Below are 23695 nucleotides of genomic sequence, written 5' to 3' on the forward strand. Positions count from 1 at the left end.
TAGTCGCAAATTAAAGAAAACTCTATTACCATATTTATCATGAGAATATCCTATTGACAAATATGCGATTATTATAACAATTTGAAATTTTTAGAGTGAGTCAGTTTAATGGTCATATCTCTATATGCATCATATATATAATTTAATAAAGGTTAAATAACACAGTTGGTCCCTACACTTTTACTAAAATTGTAAATCGATCTCTACACTTTAAAAATTTGTATTTGAATCCCTAAATAAAATTAAAATTTATAATTTAGTCCTCACCATTCAAACAACGTTTGATTTAACTAAATATTCATCATCATATTCACTATTTTAAACATGTGAGTTGCACGTGTAAAATAGTAGAGAACAAATGTCTCTCTATTTCACAATCCCAAATTTGAGAATAATAAAAAAATCTCACACATAGCTAAAGTAGAGTAGAGCCAAAACAAAGTAGCTCTAGTATCCCCATGGCAGTATCAACCTCAATAATTAGAGCAGGAGTGGCAGCAAAAATCAACGAAACAAGAACAAAGGTGGAGTAAGAGCAAAAAAAAAATGACAGTTTCTTCTAAGCTCCACGACAACAACATCTGTACAGGGCATAACAGAGCAGGGCAAAAGCAGGGATGGTGGAGACTCCTCCTTCCCCGTGGCCAAGTGCGATGACAACAACAGCAACAGGGAGGACGGCGATGATGGTAGAGACTCCTTTTCAGCATTCGCTAACTTCCTCTCGACATCCCTCCCCCCTCTCTCTATTTGGCAATGGCAGCGGATCAAAATGGCACCATTGGCAGCGATGGAACAATTACCATCTCGTGATCTTCTCCCTCAGTGCATATTCTTCTCTCTATCTATCTTCCCCTCCCTCTTGTTCTCTCTCCATCCTCTTGCTTGACAACTCCTAGTCTCACTAACCTCGTCCCTCCTTTCTCTATTCCTCGTTCTCAATTTTGTGAGTGTGTGTAGTGGTGCGTGAAAGTGAAGGAGTGGCTTGGATCCATTCAAACTTGCAGAAATTCTTAAACCCTAGGAAGAATACCAGAGAGATGTGAGAGATCTTCATCTTCACCACAAATGAGCCCTAATTACATTGCTTAGCAAGGATATTATAGTAAAAGTACAACTTTTAACATTTTTTTTACGTTAAACAATGTTGGGACCTAATTGCAAAATCATATTTTGTATAGGGGCTTAATTATAAAATTTTAAACTCTAGGAATCAAATTGTAATTTCAGTGAAACTATAGAGAATAACTATGTGATTTAATTTTTAATAAATGAGATATATTAATTTCATTAAAAAAGACCATTATATATATAACAAATAATGCACAACAAATTATATAATACAAAAAAGAGAGAAAGAATCATGAAAATCTCGGTGGACTATCATAATTTCCCAGATATGAAAGAAATTACCTTACATATCATGAGAGATTGTCTTAAAGAATCCACCATATGGACTCAACTAGTGCTGCCTTGCACTATTTCACTATTTTTCTCCACTTCTTAAAAGTTTGGCAAGATCTTAATTTAAATAACAATATTAGAATTGATTCTCAATTTCAATTGATTGATATATTTTATCATAACATAATGGGGGTTATGGCACAAGAGAAATAAGACAGTTTTTAACCCCCCTTTCCCCTTTCCTCCGCACTTTTATGAGGCCAACTATAGCAACACGGATAATCAATCAGCCAGCAACTATAAAAAAAACTTTCTTAAACCAAAATTTAATACAATTCTATTCTAAAAAAGTACAAGCTTTAGTAGCTTGGAAGCCACCGGAGAAAAGTTAAGTTAAGATGAATGTAGATGAATCAACGAGAGCAGATGGAAAAAAAGCAAGATGTGGAGGTCTGATTAGAACACACAAAAATAAATAGATTGGAGGCTATAAATACAACCTGGGCTCTTGTCAAACAACACAAGCAGAACAATGAGAGATTCTATATGATATGAGAATGGTTTGGGAGATGAGAATCAGAAGAATGATTGTGAAAATTGACTCCCAAAAAGTTATAGAAGAACTTACAAATTATAAAAAGGAGAATTATCATGGAACTATCATCTGAGACATCATGAATATGAAGAATAGGCCGTAAGATGTAACATTCAACAGCATATTTAGAGAGGCAAATAAACACACGAATTGGCTAGCCAAAAATAGTCTTAGCAAATAACTTGGGTTCAGATTTTTGGATTCTCAGCCTAGAGAGCTTACTACTTTGATAAATAATAATGTAAGTGATGATAAGTCATCTTATGCTAGCTTTTCAAGCATTTTTCACTTGTTTTATTAGGTTTTATGCACTTTCTTGCATTGTAAGTGATTTGGAGTGGATTTGCATGGTTTTGTTGAATCAATCAATCATCCTTTATTTGACACTAAATTATGAGGTTTAAGCTAGAATTAGTTAGTTTTTGAATGAATTATAAACCTTGTAAATTTGGTGATACTTTGATTGGTTGTTTTAATTACTTGTAGGTAAAGAAAAGAAAGAAACAAGGAAAGCGTGCCTATTAAAACATGGCCCAAGGAAGGAAAAAGCGTTGCGCATCAAGAGGCCAAGGCATAAGGCTCACTAATTGAGTGTAGCGCTCTCTATTTGAGCGCTGGAGACCAAGCAACCAAAGCCAAGTGCACAAAGGCAAGGATGCTGCGTTGAAACAAGTAACTGAGTGCCCAAGGGAACAAGGCAAAGGCATAGCGCTCAGTTAACTTAGTTAACTTTATCGGGCTCCATTCCAAAAAAAAATTATGATGCGACAATTGCTAGTGAAGGAGCCCGGATTCAAACCCATGAACCAAGAGAGGGAAGGAGCGCTAGTATGCAAGGAAAGTGTCCAAAATGAAGCTAGCAAGGTTCGAACTAGGCACATGCTAGCAAGGAAGGAGCGCTACAAGGAAGCAAAGAGAGGGGCGCTCCGTTCCCTTACTTAACTAAGCGCTACTCTTCATGAGAAATATGCACCAAATTGGCTTCACCAAGGCTCGAACAAGGGAGCTCTCTCCACAACAAAGGGGCACTGCGTGAAGTTCCCTCACTTAGCGCTACTTTGCATTGCTTGGCACAAGGAAAACTGGCTCCAGAATGAGAGAAGCAAGGCTCAAAGTGGGAGCCCACTCTAAAGCAAAGGCGTTGCGTTGTGTTAGTTGACTGAGCGCTACTTTGGTGCATCCAATGGGCTTTGGCACGAGACAAATTGGAAGCACACAAGGCAAAGGGAGCACTGCGCTTTCTCTTTTAACTGAGCGCTCCCCTGGGAGGTGTCTGAGGAGTCCAATTTCAATTAAATGCCATCATGGATCCAATTATTCACCAATTTGAAAAGCCCACTCCAAATTCTAAAGATAAAAAATAGAAAGTGTATAAATAGGAGTTAGTTTGATTTTTAGAGGACCTTCTTTCTTTTTTTTTTTTTTCATTTCTAGTTTACTCTTAGCTCATTTTTCATTTTCTTTAAAATTTAGTTTTCATTGAGAGCTCTGAGACTTGAGATTGGATCTAAGTCTTGCTCTCTAGTTTTCATTTTACTATCTTCTGCAACCTCTACTTTCTCTTTTGGAATTTTGGATTGAGATTGAAGGAATTATGTTTCAACTCTTGATCTGAAATTCATCTTGTTCTTCTTCTGCAAAATTCTGAGAATTAAGGAATCAGATTTGAATTTCATTTACTGTTTTCATTTACATTTCTCCTGCAATTTATTTTCTGATTGAGCAAAGTAGAATTGAGATCCAGATCTGCTTCCTGAGTTCATTGCTCTTCTTGGATCTTCAAATTCTCTTTTAGATTTTACAATTGAGTTAAGTTTCTTTCTGTCTTGTTCTTCAAGCAATTTTCCATTTCTGGTTTAGATCTGATGCACTTACTTCATCTTCTACTTCTCTGCTTGATTGCTCTTTACATTTTCTTGCTTATTTTGAATCCTAACTCCCCAAATCCCTTTAATCTTTCAGCAATTTAAGTTTCACAGCAATTTAGATTCAGTAGTTTACATTTCTTGCACTTTAAGCTTCAACCATTTATATTTCTTGCAATCTAAGTTTCAGTCACTTACATTACTTGTACTTTAAGATTCAGCTCTTTTACTTCTTCTGCTCTTCAATTTACTATCAATTCTCCCTCTCCCTTTACTTTCATGCAATTTAGCTTCGGTTAATTACAATTCACTCAAATCATCACCTGTTTGCTTGACTAAACTAACTACCTAACTAAAATTGCTCAATCCTTCAATCCCTGTGGGATCGACCTCACTCATGTGAGTAATTACTACTTGATGCGACCCGATGATGGGTTGAAAATGGATTTCCAACACCTAAACTCACCGGCAAGTGTACCGGGTTGCATCAAGTAGTAATTACTCACGTGAGTGAGGTCGATCCCACAGGAATTGAAGGATTAAGTAATTTTAGTTAGATGGTTGATTTAGTTAAGCAAACAGTTGATGATTTGAGTGAATTATAACCAACAGAATGTAAATGACAAGGAATTTAAAGTGCAGAAAGTAAAATTTACAAAAACTTAAAGTGCAAGAAAGTAAATGACTGAAACTTAAATTGCAAGAAATGTAAATAGCTGAAGCTTAGATTGCAAGAAATATAAATTGCTTGAAATATAAAGGGGTGTGGGATGCTAGAATTCAGAATTTAGTAACAGAAAGTAAAGAAGATGAATTAAATGCAATAGATCTAAACAGAAAGTAAATTCAACTCAATTGCAAGATCTATGAAAGAAATTCAAGAGCTCAAAGGCTCAATGAGACTAGAAAACAAGTCTAGATCTCAATTCCTTCCTTGATCCAATAGAGAACAATTTGTAGAAGAAAAGAAAATGAAAATAGTAAAGGAAACTCAGATCCACTTCTTGGAACAATTGAGAAGAGAGGTGAAAGATGATTCTCAAACTTAGATTCAATGAAGCTCTTCAATCTCAATTCAAATTCTAAGAGAAGATAAAAAATGTAGCAGAAAACTTGAAAATAAAATCAGAAAGCTAAATCCAATTCACAATTCCTTAGAATTATGCAGAAGAGAACAAAGATGAATTGTAGATCAAGGATTGAAACAGAATTCCTTCAATCTTTATCCACAATTCAAAAACAAAAAGCAAAAGATGCAAAAGTGAGAACAAGGAGGAGAGAACTCAGCTCTCAATCCCAATTCCCTGATTCAAAGCTCAAAATCAAAATGAAAGTTCAAAAGTAAGTAAAAGGGTAAAACAAAAGGTAAGCAAAAAAAAAAGGTCCTCCCTAAATCAAACTAAGTCCTATTTATACACTTTCTATTTTTGATCTTCAGAATTTGGAGTGGGCTTTTCAATGGGTGAAGAATTGAATCCAAGATGGCAATTGAATTGAATTTGGCCCATGGTGCACCTCTAGTGGAGCGTTCAGTTAACTAAGTTAACTGAGCGCTCCAAATTTGTGAAATTGGTCATGGTGCTGGCTCCAGGGTAGCGTTCAGTTACTTTAAAGTAACTGAGCGCCCCATGTGTTGCGTGATAAGCTTCCTTGGGCAGCCTTGTTGTTGAACTAGCGCTTAGTGAAGAGTAAGTAACTGAGCGCCCTTTGCTTGTGAGGAGGTCCCCTCTTCGAGTCCTTGCTCCTCCCATTTGATGCCAATTTTTTTCTCACAAGTAGCGCTCAGTGAGGGAGAGTTAACTAAGCGCCTTGTGCTTTGGTGTGGCACCTCATTTGCTTGCCTAAGGCTCCATATTCGAACCTTGGAGGATGCACTTAGGTGCCAATTTTCCTTGGCCAAGTGGAGCGCTCCTTTCTTGCAAGAGAGGAGCTCCTTGGTTCGAACCCTGCTGGTTGCACTTTGGCAAATTTCTTTTGTTTGTAGCGCTTCTCCATGTCTTCCAAGTGCAAGGTTCGAGACTTGGCTTCACCATTTTGGTTGCTTGCACCTTGATTTCTTTCATGAGGAGCACGAAAAAGTTAGAAAAAGCTAACTGAGCGCTAGTGCTTCCTGCATTCTCTTGGGCGCTCAGTTAAGTAAACTTAACTTAGCGCCATGCTGTTGGTGCTTCCTTGGTCATCCATGGCCTTGCCTTTGGTCATGCTTCCACTGGCGCTCAGTTAGGTGATTGAACTGAGCGCCCTTGCCTCCTTTGGTGCGCCACGCTTTTGTACCTTGGTCACGCTTTCCAAAGCGTGGCCTAAGGTCCAAAGCGTGCTTTATCTTCAAAAGCATGCCAAAAATTCATTTTTCAACCATTTCTTCACCTACAAGTAATCAAAACAACTAATCAAAGTACCACCAAATTCATAAGATTTATAAATCATTCAAAAACCAATTAAATTGAGCTTAAACCTCATTATTTAGTGTCAAATAAAGGATGGTTGATTGATTCAACCAAACCATGTAAATCCACTCCAAATTACTTACTTACAATGCAAGAAAGTGCATAAAGTCTAATGAAACAAGTGAAAAATGCTTGAAAATCTAGCATAAAATGACTTGTCATCACCCGGTACACTTACCGGTGAGTTTTATGTTGGATCGTTTTCCACACATCAAGTTTTTGGCGCCGTTGCCGGGAATTGAATAGATTGACAATGATTAAGTAAGGTGGTGGTCAAGATTAATCACTTTTCCTTTGTTTTTCTTTATTTTTTAACTAACACACTAACTATTTGAATTTTTACTTAAGCTAATCATAACCTCACTCTAGCAATAGGGTGCAGTGTTCCTGGTTTTTCTGGTTTTGTGTGTTTCTTGTGTTTTGTTTGTATGACAGAAGCAAGGAGAGAGTTTTCCACCTCTGGTGATATTGATGAAAGAACTCTTCGAAGAATAAGAAGAGAAGCCAGAGGAAAGGGAGTCATTGGTGAAGAAGCTTCTAAAGAAGAATACCAAGAAATGGAGGAGAATCCAACAAATCCACCAGTAGGAGTAGCCAACAACAATGGTCAACCACAAAAGAGAGTATTGGCTTCCTATACATTTGCCAATCCAAGGCATTGTGGGAGTAGCATCCTTACCCCAAATGTCAATGCAAACAACTTTGAATTGAAGCCCCAACTCATCACTTTGGTACAAAATAACTGCTCCTATGGAGGAAGTCCACTAGAAGATCCAAATCAGCATCTATCCACTTTCCTAAAGATCTGTGACACAGTGAAGTCCAATGTGTGCATCTGGACATATATAAACTCTTGCTGTTCCCATTTTCATTGAGGGACAAGGCTGCTCAATAGCTTGAAGCCTTCCCACAAGGAAGCATCACTAGCTGGGAGGATCTAGTGAATAAATTCCTAGCCAAGTTCTACCCACCTCAGAGGATTATTAGATTGAAGACTGAGGTGCAAACCTTCACACAGATGGATGCAGAATCTCTCTATGAGGTTTGGGAGAGATACAAGGCTCTGATTAGAAAATGTCCCTCTGAAATGTTCAATGAATGGGACATCCTTCAGAACTTCTATGAAGGATTGACTCTGAAAGCTCAAGAAGCACTAGACCATTCAGCAGGAGGTTCTTTGTAACTGATGAAGACAGCAGAGGAAGCCCAAAACCTCATTGATATGGTGGCAAATAATCAATACTTCTTTGCTCATCAAAGGCAATGCCAACCAGCTCAAAGGAAAGGAGTCCTGGAGTTGGAAGGTGTGGACACCATCCTAGCTCAAAATAAGGTAATGCAGCAGCAAATCCAACAACAATTTGAGCAGATGGCTAAAAGAATTGATAGCCTCCAAGTTGCAGCAGTGAATACAAGCCAACCATCACCCACATGGGGGTAAAATGAAGAAAACCAGGAAGATCAGCGGCAGGAACAAATTCAATATGTGCACAACTAAGGCTCAGGCCAAAATGAAGTTTATAGTGACACCTACAATCCATCCTGGAAGAACCATCCAAATCTCAGATAGGAAGATAACCACAATCAAAACCAACAATCCTGGCAGAAAAATTCAACCCAAAACAACTCAAGAAACACAACTTACATAAACCACAGCAACCAGCAAAATACTAACCATAATCCATACAGAAAACCCCAAAGCAACTACCCCAATCCTACCTATTATCCACCTAATAACCCAGCCACTCACCAAAACAATTATCATCCATCCTCAACATCCCATAACCAACCACAAATATCACAAGACACTCAAAGGATCTCCAACTTGGAGATATTGATGGAAAAGTTGATGAAGCACCAAGAGATGACCAGCAAGAACCATGAGGCTTCAATGAGAAACTTAGAAAGGCAAATTGGACAATTGTCCAAGCAAGCTGTGATTGAAAGGCCAACAAGCTCACTCCCAAGTAATACCATTCTAAATCCTAAAAAAGAGTGCAAAGCCATCCAACTGAGGAGTGGAAGAACCTTGGTGAATGACAAAGAAGATAACAAGAAGCCTATGGACAATGACAAAGCTAGCAGCAAGCATGATGAAGCCAGCAACAAGGAAGAAATTGTACTAAGCAAGCAAGATCAAGAGAGGCCTAAAGAGAAAGATGAGCAGCCACAAGAATCAAGGAAAGGGAAGCAACTAATGGAGGAACCATCTCAAGGAAATAAGCAGGTGGAGAAAGCTTTTACACCTCCTTTGCCATATCCTCAAAGGTTCAACAAGAAAATCAAGGATCAACACTTTCCCAAGTTCCTTGAGGTCTTCAAGAAGTTGGAAATCAACATCTCCCTGGCCGAAGCATTAGAGCAGATGCCTTTATATGCTAAATTCCTGAAAGAGCTTATCAATAAAAAAAGAAGTTGGCATGAGAAGGAGACCATTATGCTCACACAAGAGTGCAGTGCTGTAATTCAAAGAGGTCTCCCACCAAAACTCAAAGATCCTGGGAGCTTCTTCTTACCTTGCACCATTGGCAATATAACCATAAAAAGGGCACTGTGTGACTTAGGGGCCAGCATTAATCTAATCCCTTATTCTATGATTAGAAAGCTATGCATAGAGGAGGTAAAGCCCACACAGATGTCACTAGAGCTCGTGAACAAATCATTGGTGTTTCCCAAAGGAGTAATTGAAAACCTTTTGGTCAAGGTAGATAAGTTCATATTCCCTGCAGACTTTGTGATCCTGGATCTAGGAGAAGAAGGGAGTGAATCTATTGTCTTGGGAAGACCATTCCTGGCCATAGCAAGAGCCATTATAGATGTCGAACAAGGAGAGCTGACTCTAAGGGTGCATGATTAAAGCATTACCTTGAATGTCTTTCCAGAAGCACAGCATAATAAGGAAAAGGAAAAATGCATGGAGGCTAACAAAGAAGACTTGCAGTGGAAGAAAAAAACCAACAAGATACTCATTGATTCCCGTCCAGAGCAAGAGACAAGCAGCAAAGCAGGACAAAAGGAGAATGAGACTCTAAAGAATGATGAGAGAAAGCAAGAAGGAGGTGAAGTATTAGCTACTAAGAAGACAGATTTCAAAACACAGCTCACTGCCAAAGGAAAAGAATCACCAAAAAAAGGGAAGAAAAGCAAGAAAAATGGTCCAAAAAGGTGGAAAAATAAAAAGATCCCAACTGAAGGATTTTCAAAGGGAGATAAAGTGCAGCTAATTTACCAGCAATTGGGGACAAATCAATATTCTAATGATTACTACACTATCAACAGGATACTCTCACTGAAGCATGCAGATATTGAACATCAAGACACTAGAAGGAAGCTCACTGTGAGAGGAGACAAACTGAGACATCACAATCATCAACCACCCTAATGAGGGTCCAATGTCAAGCTAGTGACAATAAAGAAGTGCTTGTTGGGAGGCAACCCAACCTGAGGTAGTTTTCTTTTCATAGCTATTTCAATAAAAAGGTTGAGTAGTTTTATTTGTAGTGCAAGGAGCTAAGTTTGGTGTTTCACACCAAAACAATTTGAGGAAGAGTGAAGGATGATAAGTTTGGTGTTCCACCAAAACCTCATTTAAAAACACATTCTCACCTTCTGTATAAAGGGCTGCTAGCTCCAAGCAATCAGATAAACTATTTAACCATTGTCTATTTTCTAAGTTTTATAACCTTCAGCAAGGACAAAAGGGTTTCACAAATGGTTGATTTGATGCATGAGAAACATTGGCAAGGGACTAAGTTTGGTGTTCACACACCAAAGTAAGTTCAAAAGCCCACAAATAATTCTTGCATACTAACCAGTTGCCTAAGGGCTTGAGAAACAAGCAACTTTTAAGGATTATGCAGGAAAATATTCAATCTGTGAAAGGGTTCTGCATCATCATCCAAAGGAGAGGCAACAGATAAAAATAATGATGATAGAAGGAAAAGCTGAGAGATATTCCCAACAGGTTGTATTGACACTTAATCCTTGTTACTATGAAGTATTTTTAATTCCTATATGTCTTGCTGAAGTGTTCAATTAAGTGCAAGTGGAGATGTTTGCTAAGAATGCTAGCCTGCATATTGTGATTGTCATAACTCATTAGCTTGAATTCTGTTTTGTTTCCCTTCTGCATGAATAAAAGAAAAATATTTGAAATAGAAAGTGAATGTTCAATGTTGTAGAAGTTAGAATGAAATTCAGTGGTGGTATTTGTTTGATTTAATGGTTAGCTCAAATAACAAAAGCTGCATAATAACATGTTCTTTGAAGTGTGAATTAGTTTGCTGCTATAAAGTCTGTTATCAATGAATATCCTTTGAGAATGAAGCCAAATAAGAAAGAAAAAGAAAGAGAAAAGCCAAGAATTGGCAAAGAAACAAACAAGAAGGCTAGACATCAATAGCTTAGACCCTAGGACATATGCCTGTGGTGTTTTTGTACTAGGATATGCTTGGACAAGTAGGTTCTGAGGAGTATTTTGAAACTTGGCTACTTAGATCAACTGATCTGGGATTGCCAACTGAAAGTCCACTATCAAGAGCAACCTAGTTACAAAGCATTTAGTAATCCAAAGAGATGTTGGGTATCAATGCTCCTAGGAAGAAATTGTGAGCCATGTGTCTGTGGTGAAGAAATGTTGAGCAAAATTGAGCCAAAAGGGCGGCTGCAACATTTGCCACCAAGCATTCATTAATAAATAAGCTTCCTAAGCAAAGTAAAGAAAGGAAAAGCTAGCAAGGGATCAAGCAAAAGTAAGGAATTATAGTAGCAACTCTAGTGAACATTTAAGGAAACATTTCTTATCTGTCAGCAAGTAATAAGTGAGCTACATTTGTTTGCATAAAACCCCATGAACTAAGTTCATTTATCTGCTAAATAAGGACATGCATACTTCTCTGTTTCATTTCAGTTTCTCTTATGTTTAGAGTTTGCTTGGGGACAAGCAAGGTTTAAGTTTGGTGCTGTGATGACAAGTCATCTTATGCTAGCTTTTCAAGCATTTTTCACTTGTTTCATTAGGTTTTATGCACTTTCGTACATTGTAAGTAAGTGATTTGGAGTGGATTTGCATGGTTTTGTTGAATCAATCAACCATCCTTTATTTGACACTAAATCATGAGGTTTAAGCTAGAATTAGTTGGTTTTTGAATGAATTATAAACCTTGTAAATTTGGTGATACTTTGATTGGTTATTTTAATTACTTGTAGGTGAAGAAAAGAAAGAAACAAGGAAAGCATGCCTATTAAAGCGTGGCCCATGGAAGGAAAAAGCATTGCGCATCAAGAGGCCAAGGCATAGTGCTTAATAATTAAGCGTAGCACTCTCTATTTAAGCGCTAGAGACCAAGCAACCAAAGCCAAGTGCACAAAGGCAAGGATGCTGCGTTGAAACAAGTAACTGAGCGCCCAAGGGAACAAGGCAAAGGCATAGCGCTCAGTTAACTTAGTTAACTTTATCGGGCTCCATTCCAAAGAAAATTATGATGCGACAATTGCTAGTGAAGGAGCCCGGATTTGAACCTATGAACCAAGAGAGGGAAGGAGCGCTAATATGCAAGGAAAGTGTCCAAAATGAAGCTAGCAAGGTTCGAACCAGGCACATGCTAACAAGGAAGGAGTGTTACAAGGAAGCAAAGAGAGGGGCGCTCCGTTCCCTTACTTAACTAAGCGCTACTCTTCATGAGAAATGTGCACCAAATTGGCTTCACCAAGACTCGAACAAGGGAGCTCTCTCCACAACAAAGGGGCGCTGCGTGAAGTTCCCTCACTGAGCGCTACTTTGCATTGCTTGGCACAAGGAAAATTAGCTCCAGAATGAGAGAAGCAAGGCTTGAAATGGGAGCCCACTCCAAAGCAAAGGTGCTGCGTTGTGTTAGTTGACTGAGCGCTACTTTGCTGCATCCAATGGGCTTTGGCACGAGACAAATTGGAAGCACACAAGGCAAAGGGAGCGCTGCGCTTTCTCTTTTAACTGAGCGCTCCCCTGGGAGGTGTCCGAGGAGTCCAATTTCAATTAAATGCCACCTTGGATCCAATTCTTCACCAATTTGAAAAGCCCACTCCAAATTCTAAAGATCGAAAATAGAAAGTGTATAAATAGGAGTTAGTTTGATTTTTCGAGGACCTTCTTTCTTTTTTTTTTCATTTCTAGTTTACTCTTAGCTCATTTTTCATTTTCTTTAAAATTTAGTTTTCATTGAGAGCTTTGAGACTTGAGATTGGATCTAAGTCTTGCTCTTTAGTTTTCATTTTACTATTTTCTGCAACCTCTACTTTCTGTTTTGGAATTTTGGATTGAGATTGAAGAAATTCTGTTTCAACTCTTGATCTGAAATTCATCTTGTTCTTCTTCTGCAAAATTTTGAGAATTAAGGAATCGGATTTGAATTTCATTTACTATTTTCATTTACATTTCTCCTGCAATTTATTTTCTGATTGAGCAAAGGAGAATTGAGATCCAGATCTGCTTCCTGAGTTCATTGCTCTTCTTGGATCTTCAAATTCTCTTTTAGATTTTACACGTGAGCTAAGTTTTTTTCTGTCTTGTTCTTCAAGTAATTTTCCATTTCTGGTTTAGATCTGATGCACTTACTTCATCTTCTACTTCAATTCTCTGCTTGATTGCTCTTTACATTTTCTTGCTTCATTTTGAATCCCAACTCCCCAAATCTCTTTAATCTTTCAGCAATTTAAGTTTCATAGCAATTTAGATTCAGTAGTTTACATTTCTTGCACTTTAAGCTTCAGCCATTTATATTTCTTGCAATCTAAATTTCATTCATTTACATTACTTGCACTTTAAGATTCAGCTCTTTTACTTCTCCTGCTCTTCAATTTACTATCAATTCTCCCTCTCCCTTTACTTTCATGCAATTTAGCTTCTATTAATTACAATTCACTCGAATCATCACCTATTTGCTTGACTAAACTAACCACCTAACTAAAATTGCTCAATCCTTCAATCCCTGTGGGATCGACTTCACTCATGTAAGTAATTACTACTTGATGCGACTCGGTACACTTGCCGGTGAGTTTTGTGTTGGATCGTTTTCCACACATCAGTAAAAGGGGTTGAAAATTTGCATCTAATATCTATCTTGTAATCCTTGAGTTTCTGCCCTGTTATCTTATAAAAAAATTAAATAATATTACAATACAATATAGGGTAAAATATTTTTTGTCTCTAAAGTGTGTCAAAAATTTTAAAAATATTCTTATTTGTATTTTGTTTTAATTTTGTCCTTAAAATTTTTTATTTGCATAAAGTATACCTCTGATAGCTAACTTTTTCGAAAATTTAGAACCAATCCAGCAATAATATATGACAACTATGTCAGATTTACTTGTATTGAAAGTTGTTCTTGTGAAATTATTGCTAAATTAATTCTATTTTTTTAAAAAAAAATAAAAATTAGACACTAAAGATATATTTGATGCAAATAAAATTTTTTTAAGACAAAATTAAAACAAACAAAACTTAGATAGATTTTTAAAATTTTTAATAAATTTTAAGAACAAAAAATATTCTTTATCCTAAAATAAACGACATCTTAAAAAAAATTTGAAAAACAACAAAGATAGATCATCATTATATGCATTAGTGAATTAATAAATAGTGATAATCTTTTAATCTATGCTTATTGGTGCACGAAATTGTGATCACACTTTTCACAACTTCGCACAACTAACCAGCAAGTGCACTGGGTCGTCCAAGTAATACCTTACGTGAGTAAGGGTCGATCCCACGGAGATTGTCGGCTTGAAGTAAGCTATGTTCATCTTGTAAATCTTAGTCAGGCGGATTCAAATGGTTATGAGGTTTTGATAATTAAAAAGATAAATAAAACATAAAATAGATAAAGATACTTATGTAATTCATCGGTAGGAATTTCAGATAAGCGTTTGGAGATGCTTTGTTGCTTCTGAACCTCTGCTTTCCTATTGTCTTCTTCCAATCATGCGTGCTCCCTTACATGGCAAGCTGTATGATCCTCTTGGATGAAAAATACCAGGTACGATCTCTGCACGGCTAATCAACTGTCGGATTTCTTGTCTTGGATGAAAAATACCAGGTACAGCTACCGCACGGCTAATCATCTGTCGGTTCTCACTAGCGTCGGAATAGGATCTCTCTATCCTTTTGCACACTGTCACTGCGCCCAACATTCACAGGTTTGAAGCTCGTCACAGTCATCCCTTCCCAGATCCTACTCGGAATACCACAGACAATGTTTAGACTTTCCGGATCTCAGGAATGCTGCCAATTGGTTCTAGCCTATACCACGAAGGTTCTAATCATGGATTCGGATGCTCTGTTGTCAGGAGAGGCGATGCAAATTCGTGGATCAGAGACCCAAGAGAATATACTCCGGCTGTCGTCCAATGACTACGTTGAACATCATGTAGACTACTTGTGGTTGTCAGGCACGCGGATCTTCGCTAAGCGAGTAACGAAGATAGTGGGTGATTGTCACGGGTCACCCCTTCATTCTGACTTAACTGAATTAAGTACGAGAGTATATCTTGGAGAAGAAGTAAGCGTGAATTGAAAAAGAAATAATAGTACTTGCATTAATTTATGAAGAACAGCAGAACTCCACACCTTAATCTATGAGGTGTAGAAACTCCACCGTAGAAAATACATAAGAAAAAGAAGGTTTAGGCATGGCCGAATGGCCAGCCTCCCAAAGAGGTTCCAAGATGTTCAAAAAAGATTTGAATACAATAGTCAAAAGTGCTATTTATACTAAACTAGTTACTAGGGTTTACAGAAAATAAGTAATTAAGTGCAGATAGTGCAGAAATCCACTCCCGGGGTCCACTTGGTGTGTGCATGGGCTGAGCATTGAGCTTTATACATGCATAGGCTATTTCTAGAGTTAAATGCCAGCTTGGGTGCCAGTTTGGGCGTTTAACTCCAGTTCTTGTGCCAGTTCTGGCGTTTTACGCTAGAAAAGGGGACTCTGGCTGGCGTTTTATGCCAGTTTGGGCTATCAAATCTCGAGCAAAGTATGGACTATTATATATTGTTGAAAAGCCCAAGATGTCTACTTTCCAACGCAATTGAGAGCGCGCCAATTGGGCTTCTGTAGCTCCAGAAAATTCACTTCGAGTGCAAGAGGGCAGAATCCTACAGCATCTGCAGTCCTTTCTTAACCTCTGAATCAGACTTTTGCTCAGGTCCCTCAATTTTAGTCAGAAAATATCTGAAATCACAGAAAAACATACAAACTCATAGTAAAGTCCAGAATGTGATTTTTGCATAAAAACTAATAAAATTATAATAAAAAGTAACTAAAACATACTAAAAACTATATAAAAACAATGCCAAAAAGGGTATAAATTATCCGCTCATCACTTATCTTCAATATATAAAATAATAATAATAAGAGTATTGCTACACATACAAGCCTTTTTTGCATACAAATCATACAAGTTAACTCAAACCCAACAAATTCTACTTTCATAATGCGTGTGTGAAAATCACGTTTCTCTTTGTATCCCGCATTCTTCCTCCTCCTCCTTCTCCTTCTCCTCTTCCTTCTTTTTCTCCTTCTTTTTTGCGTTTCTCTTCCTTTTTCTTCGCGTGTTTCATCTTCATCATCATTTTTTTATTACTGTTGTTGTTGCTGCATTTTTTTCCTCCTTCTCTTTCTATTGATTTTGTAAGATTATATATTTTTTTCTTCTTTGATTTTTTTCTCTCAAGAAGAATGATGAGAATATGAAATAAGAAGATGAAGAAGAAGAAGCAGCAAAAGATGAGGAGGAAGAAGACGAAGAATTTTGAATTATGCAGAATTTATCAGCACACATATACTGAAAATTCTTAAACAATACATTCAAATATCTTCGTGTTACACTCAAATATTTTTGTGTTACACCAAAATTTGCAGCAAATACAGAAAAATATTTTCTCTAATGCTGTATTTTTTTCTTCTTCTTTTTTTTCTTATTTCTTTCTTTCTTTTAGTTGAATGAATGTAAGTTCATCATCTTCCAAGTAATTTTGCAGCATTATGTGTTTCTTCTTTTTCTTTGTTTGATTTTTTTATTTTTATTCTTGTTAAGAGAGTAAAATAAGAAGAAATTTGAGAAGTTAAAATAAAAAGGAAAAGATGAATAAGAAAAAAAGAAGAAGAAGATGGTGATGATGATGAAAAAAAGAAGAAGAAGCAGCAGAAGAGGAGGAGGAGGAAAAGGAAGAGGAAGAGAAAGATTTTTGAATTATGTATAACTTATCAGTACAAATACACCAAAAATTCTTGAACAATACACTTAAATATCTTCGTGTTACACCCAAATATCTTCGTATTACACCCAAATTTACTGCAAATACAGAAAAATGTTTCTTCTAATGCTACATTTTGTTTTCTTTTTTTTTTTCTTATTTCTTTCTTTCTTTTAGTTGAATGAATGTAAGTTCATCCTCTTCCAAGTAATTTTGTACCATTATGTGTTTCTTCTTCTTTTTTATTTGATTTTTTTGTTTTTATTCTTGTTAAGAGAGTAAAACAAGAAAAAAAGATGAATAAGACAAAAGAAGAAGAAGAAGAAGATGATGATGATGAAAAAGAATAAGAAGAAGCACCAGAAAATGAGCAAAGGGAGAAAAAGAGTTTTGAATTATGCAGAACTTATCAGCACACATACACCGAAAATTCTTAAACAGTACACTCAAATATCTTTGTGTTACAGCTAAATATCTTCGTATTACACCCAAATTTGCTACAAATACAGAAAAATATTTCCTCTAATGCGGAACTTTTACATTACATTCAATTCAAACCATCAATGATGAATAATAATTTTCACAAACAAAAACAATAATTCAAAACAATAATCAATTTCGTTTTGACTCAATTGACAATCTGAACTTAAACTATTCATTATCTTCAACAACGAGATAACTGATGATAGAGGAGAAGGAGGAAAGGGAAGGAGGAGAAGAAATTCCAATGAAAAAAGGAGGAAGAGGAGGAGGAGGTGGTTGTGTTGGTGACGATGATAATGAAGAAAAAAAATAACGAAAAAGAAGAAGAAGAAGAAAAACGTACAGTAACAACACAAAAAAAAAAATGTGTGCGCATAAATATAAATAACTTGTATAGACTTGTATAGTAAAATGACTTGCCAATACTAATAATAATTGTGAAATATGTCAAAATATTAAATATGTTGGTCTTTTACTTAAGGGTTTGAGTATTGTTTAGAAATAACCAAGATATATTACAAATGTAATATATGAAAAATAATATTTGAAGAAAAAAACTGAACACTGCTTTTCTTTTTTTTTTCCCCTTTAATTTAAACATAGTAGATAATAAAGGAATAGATCCCTTAATTTAAAATATCACTCTATGCATTTCAAAATATTAGACTTTCATGATTGTACAAAAAAAAAAAAAAAGAAGAAGAAATGATTTAATATTTTAGATTTAAAAAGTTCAAGTGGGCAACTAAATGTCCTTACCTTTCAAATGACCATCCATTTAATTTACAATATGTTAAATTTTTTTAGAAGAATAATATTCTGAATATTTTTTTTAAGGTAATTTTATTCGAGTACTTGAAATTAAATTTCATAAAAGATGTATGGTAACTTATGTGTTCATAGTTAGCTGCAGGCGACGAACAGTTAGTATTTCTTTTGTAACGGCTTGTACATTATTATAGTATATAAACAAATATTACAGAAGATATTTAATATTGATTGAATTAATTAATTAGATTAATTTGCCAACATTTGTTTGTTTGTCTGTATGTTGGTTTGTTTGTTTTTCCTTTTGCAGCATTGTGTTTGTGTAGCAGTAACGAGGGACCCTCCAATCACTGAGAGATTTCTCTCTATTCTTTGAGCTTAGCGGAGTTTTCTGAGTTTCATCTCAGCTCTCAGCTCTCAGCTCTCAGGTATTCTGCTCTCTCTGCGAGTGTTTTCTTTCTTCGTTAAAAGCTGCCACTTCACTCTCTCTTCTCTTCTTTTACCCTTCCTTTCTCATTTCCCAACCCATCATCCTTCATCATCAATCTAGGGTTCAAGTTTCTTCTTGTGCTTTTCCCACCACCCCTTTTCATTTGGGTACTTTGATCTGTTTCATGTGATCCGTTTCTCTTTCCTCTTGGGTTTTCTCAGTTGCACTGTTTTGAACTGTTCTGATATGAAAAGTTGTGATTTTTAGCCCCTTTTGTATCAAAATTTTAGTGGATATGGTGGTGGGAGAGTAGGGGAATTTAAAAGTTTTTTTTTTTTTTTTTTGGGAATTGTGGCGGTGGTTTTGGTTTTGATGATATCTGGGGTTTGGTCTCTTTGCTAGAGCCATGGGTTTGGGTGCTGAGAATGGTAAGGTGGTAGATTCTTGGGATGTGTGTAAATCAAAGGGGAAGAAGAAGAGTAAGAAATTGAAGCAGAAGGAAGGGGAGGTAGTGGTGGATGAGGAAGATGAGGAGTTTGAGGGAGAGACTGGGTGTTGGGTTAGGCTAAGGTTCATGGGGAGCTGCATTTCTTCAAGACCCAAAGTTGATAACTCAGTCAGTGGCACCACCACTCATGATGGTAATCTATCTCTATTTCCTCTTTGAGAGTTGTTATTACTTTTGTGCTTAATTTCTCATGATGTGCTTTGAAGGTTCCTTGTTGGTAAATGTGTTTGTGGAATGTTTTTCATTGCACACAAATGTTACTCAAAGGTTGTATGTTGCTTTACCTTTTTGTCTGGTTTGGTCTGCTCTAGAATTCTTCCAAGTGAAAATTTACCATACTTTATGAATGTGAATGATGAACTAATGATATGCCGAAAATGAAGGTGTCGGATTAGTTTTGCTGTGGCATCTAATCAAAACAATATTGAGCAATTTGAGATCTAGTTATGTTAAATAATTGACATGGCCTATGAAAACAGGTTCCAGACACAGGATTAATATGTTAATCCTATTAGATGTGCTGTAATCTCCATCATTAAGGTTTTTTTTTTCTCCTCTTTTAACTGCGTGTAGCTTTCCGAGTTCATGAGTGAGAAACCAATGTTGATTTATATTTTAGATTAGCTAGGAAAGTGTCGCATCTGAAGCTTTTGTTAAAGTACATAATATCAGATAAAGTGTGTATTAGAACAGAAGTTTATCCTATTAAATGTTTGAAATAACTGGATTTCAGAAATGTTGTAAAGGGGTTAAACTATTTTTAAGTTCAATCGTTGGTTTAACAAATAAATCTTGAGTTGGTACTTATTTCCCCATTTTGTCCAAGTTTGAAAGTGCATGATGCTACTTTAGAGCTTGTTCTTATAATCTTTTCTCTCTTTGGCTTTTCTTTTAGCTGAAAGTAAATCAACTAGTGATACAAGTAGAGACCAACGAAGCGAACCGACGGCCCCAGTAGTCTCATCTACGACCACTAGCAATGCAAGCAGTTCATCAACTTCTAAACTCGAAGAGGAGCTTAAAGTTGCCTCCAGGCTACGGAAGTTCTCTTTCAATGATCTTAAGTTGGCAACGAGAAATTTTCGGCCCGAGAGTCTTCTTGGCGAAGGTGGGTTTGGTTGCGTATTCAAGGGATGGGTTGAAGAAAATGGAACTGCTCCAGTGAAACCTGGCACAGGGCTTACCGTTGCCGTAAAAACCCTCAACCATGATGGGCTCCAAGGCCATAAAGAATGGCTGGTTTGTATGCTTTTAATTTTACTTTATTTCTTTCTTTCAAATATTCCTGTACAATTGCATCTTTTTTCGGTTTTGAATTCTTGTTGGTTCATGTTACAGGCTGAAGTAAACTTTCTTGGTGATCTAGTCCATCCACACCTTGTTAAGCTTATAGGGTACTGCATTGAAGATGATCAAAGGTTGCTAGTGTATGAGTTCATGCCTCGGGGAAGCCTAGAAAATCACTTATTTAGGAGTAAGCAACTACTTTTGACCGATTAGTTTCCACATTTTCTTTTCCAGCAATAATAGTTGGACCATTCCTGCACTTTGAAATTTTATATCATTGAAATGACAATGTATTTTCACCTGGAAATTAGATTTGAAGGCAGAAGCAGAGGTGTGCTTCTTAATTCTTATTTATATGTTCTAGTACTGACAACTGAGTGATTTAACAATAATGTTTAGTTGTCAATTATACTATATCTCACTTTATTCTTCCCCGGACCTTGCGTTAACGCGGGATGCTTGTTTACCAAGCTGTCCTTCTTATATCTCACTTTATTCCTGTTGGCTTTAGCATTGTTGTATATAACATGGGTAGATTGTGAACATAAAATTAACTTTTGCTCTGTATTGTATTTCGATTGTTTATCCTTGTTGATGTTCTCATGTAGAAATCATATCGTGTGTAGGATCCATGCCTCTTCCATGGTCCGTTAGGTTGAAAATTGCACTAGGAGCAGCTAAGGGTCTTGCTTTTCTTCACGAAGAAGCTGAACGACCAGTAATATATAGAGATTTTAAAACTTCAAATATATTATTAGATGCAGTAAGTGCAAAATATTGCCCAAAATTTTTGCCCCCTCCCCCCCCCCCCTTCTTTTTTCAGTCTTGTAATATCATGCCAATTCAGGAATACAACGCCAAGCTCTCAGACTTTGGACTTGCCAAAGATGGTCCAGAAGGAGATAAAACCCATGTGTCTACCCGAGTGATGGGAACCTATGGTTATGCAGCACCGGAGTATGTCATGACAGGTAAGTTTAGTTCAATATGGCAAGTCCAAAATTCAAGTATTAGCTGTTATTTATTGGTGAAATCACATTTTTACTAGGAATGACTCTCCAGACTGAAATATTTTGAATGTAATTCCTTATGAGATTGTTAAGTTTTAATGTTTGGTACACGATTGTTGTTGAAAACTCCAAAATCAGGTTTCCGCATCGCTTATGGGAAACTAAACATGCTATTAGTTGTTTTCCTCTGAAATCACATTTATTGTTCAGATCATTATGTACTTGGAGTTTTGATTATTGTAGTTGTCTGCATAAACTTTCAAAAAGGTTATGCATACATTTTGCTGATAGGATTGCGCAGTTGCATAATTTAAGATACTCGTGTCGCAGGTCATCTTACATCAAGAAGTGACGTGTATAGTTTTGGAGTGGTACTACTTGAGATGTTGACCGGAAGAAGATCTATGGACAAACACCGTCCCAATGGCGAACATAACCTTGTGGAATGGGCTCGGCCGCATCTGGGAGAGAAGAGAAGGTTCTATAGGCTGTTGGACCCTCGCCTTGAAGGCCATTTCTCCATAAAAGGAGCTCAAAAAGCTGCCCAAATTGCCGCTCGCTGTCTTAGTAGAGATCCAAAAGCCAGACCCCTAATGAGTGAAGTTGTAGAAGATCTAAAGCCTCTGCTAAGTCTTAGGGACATGGCAAGCTCTTCATATTACTTCCAATCGATGCAAGCTGACCGCTTTAGCCCTAGTCCAAATACCCGAAATGGGCGGACACAAGGAGTGTTCCTCGCCCGGAATGCGCAGAGGAGTCTTTCAATACCCCATGGTATCCATGCCTCTCCATATCACCATCAGTTTCTGCAACAATCACCAAAACCTAATGGCAAAACATAAGCTGGCGAGAATTCTTTCCTTTTCACCCTTTCTTCTTTTTCGAGACTTCTTATTTTCCTCCAGTATAGAATGTGCCCTTGTGTCAAAAAACCATTTTTCATGGACAACTTGAGATCAGACAAAGAAACATGCTGCTTTATGATGTATGTTATGAGTATCTAGTAGAAGCTATTGAAATAGCTTTGTCTTGTGTCAAAAATTCTTAACCAGTATGTTTCTTCAGGTTGTCGTCGTCATCATCATCATCGTCTTTTTTTCTTCTTTTTCTTTTTATAATGTTTTTTCTCGCTTTCTCATGAAACGTTCTCTCTTTTAAGGCTTTGCATGTGTGGCATATAACAATGTGGCTTTCTTAAATTAATATAGGCATTTGTTAACAGAAAGATAAAAGAAGCAGCTTTGTTGCATCAATCTGATGTCAGCTATTTGTTCCTATTTGATCCATGAAATGGGTCTTCATATGCAGCAAAGGCTCATTTATTACTTTATGGCATCTTCTATTAGTAAAATAGTACAAACTTGTTAGTCTGATCATCGTTGATGGCTTTAGTTCTTATCCTTTTTCTAACAATCATAGATTATGCTACGGATGAGATTTAAGCAATGGATATTACTATACGAGGAGTGTTAGGGGCAGCAGATTTTGTGGTTGTAGCTATTAATTAGCCATCAATAGTGTATTTTTAACGGTGTGAGATTTCATCTAATGATAGACAATTATTCATTTTCTTTTTGCTGGCTAAGTGCTGGCCAAAATTTAATAAATTTGTTGGCCCTCTAGACTCCCATTACTATTATTCTTTAAATTTCCCTTAATATATTCAAACAGTCGTTGCTGCTCCTAAATTTGAGGCACCAAACTCCAATTTGCACACCCCAAATCCATCAAGGATTGTTCAAGTGCATTTTATCGTATTATTTTTTAATTTGATTCATTGCATTTTTGACATTCTCTTTGTTTATGACGCAATTTTACTTTTGTGTTATTATCTTTCACGCGTGTTATTGAATAATTGCATGTCGCCTTTAATTTGAATATTATTTAATCGTTGATTCAAATCGATGCCAGTAATACATTTCCTTGAGTTGTATGTTAAGTATAAACAGTAACGGATCTAGAATATTTTTAGTGGGACAAAATATATATAATATAATAATTTTTATAATTATACTATAAAATTATAAAATATAATTATTTTTTAAATTATTTAACCAACTGTTGATCGAAAAATATTTTCGATGAAAGTAAGCTGACTCGAAATAAGTCAAAGACAATTTTTCAAGAAGATGTACGCGTAAGCATGGGGTTGTAAGTAGTTGGCGCAGATTGGATTTCGAGTGACTTATTATTTGAATAGGCTTAATTGAGTAAGCTATTCGAAATGGATGATCGAGTAAGGCATTCGAAAGGCAGGTCGAATAGTTGTGGTAGTGGAACAGTTAAAGGCTTCTACCACACGAGAAAATCATGGGAAACGTCTACAATCAAGCGGCGGGAATAGTTATCGAAGAGAAAGCATATGAAAGTTCAAATTTGTAATTAATTGTCAGTTACTAAAGGTAGATTATAAATACTAGGAAGCCTTAAAAAATTGGGGTTGGAACTTTTACTCAGAAAAACACTCAAACACACTCACATCCCAGTGAATTCCTGAGTCTGCAATCGAGTAACTTTTCTATAGGGTTCCTTCCATCTTTTCATTCTTTCAATTTACTTTTCTGTAAATTTAATATTTCAAGTAAATTTACTTTTCCAAGTGTTCTTTATTTTCATTGTTCAATTTATCTTTCTGCATTTTAATTTCGCATGTTAAAGTCCTTTGAT

General features: G+C 36.4%; 1 protein-coding gene across 2 annotated transcripts; it reads left to right on the forward strand.

Moving 5' to 3' along the window:
• Positions 1 to 17907: 17907 nt before the first annotated feature.
• On the forward strand, positions 17908 to 22069 carry LOC112750188 (serine/threonine-protein kinase PBL35). 2 transcript variants are annotated; one of them, XM_025798787.3, is made up of 7 exons: positions 18064 to 18221; positions 18626 to 18864; positions 19627 to 19970; positions 20070 to 20205; positions 20645 to 20781; positions 20866 to 20989; positions 21359 to 22069. In XM_025798787.3, the coding sequence occupies exons 2-7, from the start codon at positions 18630 to 18632 to the stop codon at positions 21868 to 21870; spliced, it is 1488 nt and encodes a 495-aa protein (XP_025654572.1). In that variant the 5' UTR covers positions 18064 to 18221; positions 18626 to 18629; the 3' UTR covers positions 21871 to 22069. The 2 variants fall into 2 exon arrangements, with proteins under 2 accessions (XP_025654571.1, XP_025654572.1); XM_025798786.3 differs by having other exon boundaries at positions 17908 to 18864.
• The last annotated feature ends 1626 nt before the right edge of the window (positions 22070 to 23695 follow it).

The sequence above is a fragment of the Arachis hypogaea genome, chromosome 15 (genome assembly GCF_003086295.3).
Source record: "Arachis hypogaea cultivar Tifrunner chromosome 15, arahy.Tifrunner.gnm2.J5K5, whole genome shotgun sequence".
In the NCBI taxonomy this organism is placed as follows: domain Eukaryota; kingdom Viridiplantae; phylum Streptophyta; class Magnoliopsida; order Fabales; family Fabaceae; genus Arachis; species Arachis hypogaea.

What these genes read in the sequence shown, in the direction of transcription:
- LOC112750188 (XM_025798786.3), top strand. Translation starts at nt 18,630, where the DNA reads ATGGGTTTGGGTGCTGAGAATGGTAAGGTGGTAGATTCTTGGGATGTG. An exon ending in TGGCACCACCACTCATGATG is followed by an intron (nt 18,865 to 19,626) that starts GTAATCTATCTC and finishes CTTTTCTTTTAG; the next exon opens with CTGAAAGTAAATCAACTAGT. An exon ending in ACCGGAGTATGTCATGACAG is followed by an intron (nt 20,990 to 21,358) that starts GTAAGTTTAGTT and finishes CTCGTGTCGCAG; the next exon opens with GTCATCTTACATCAAGAAGT.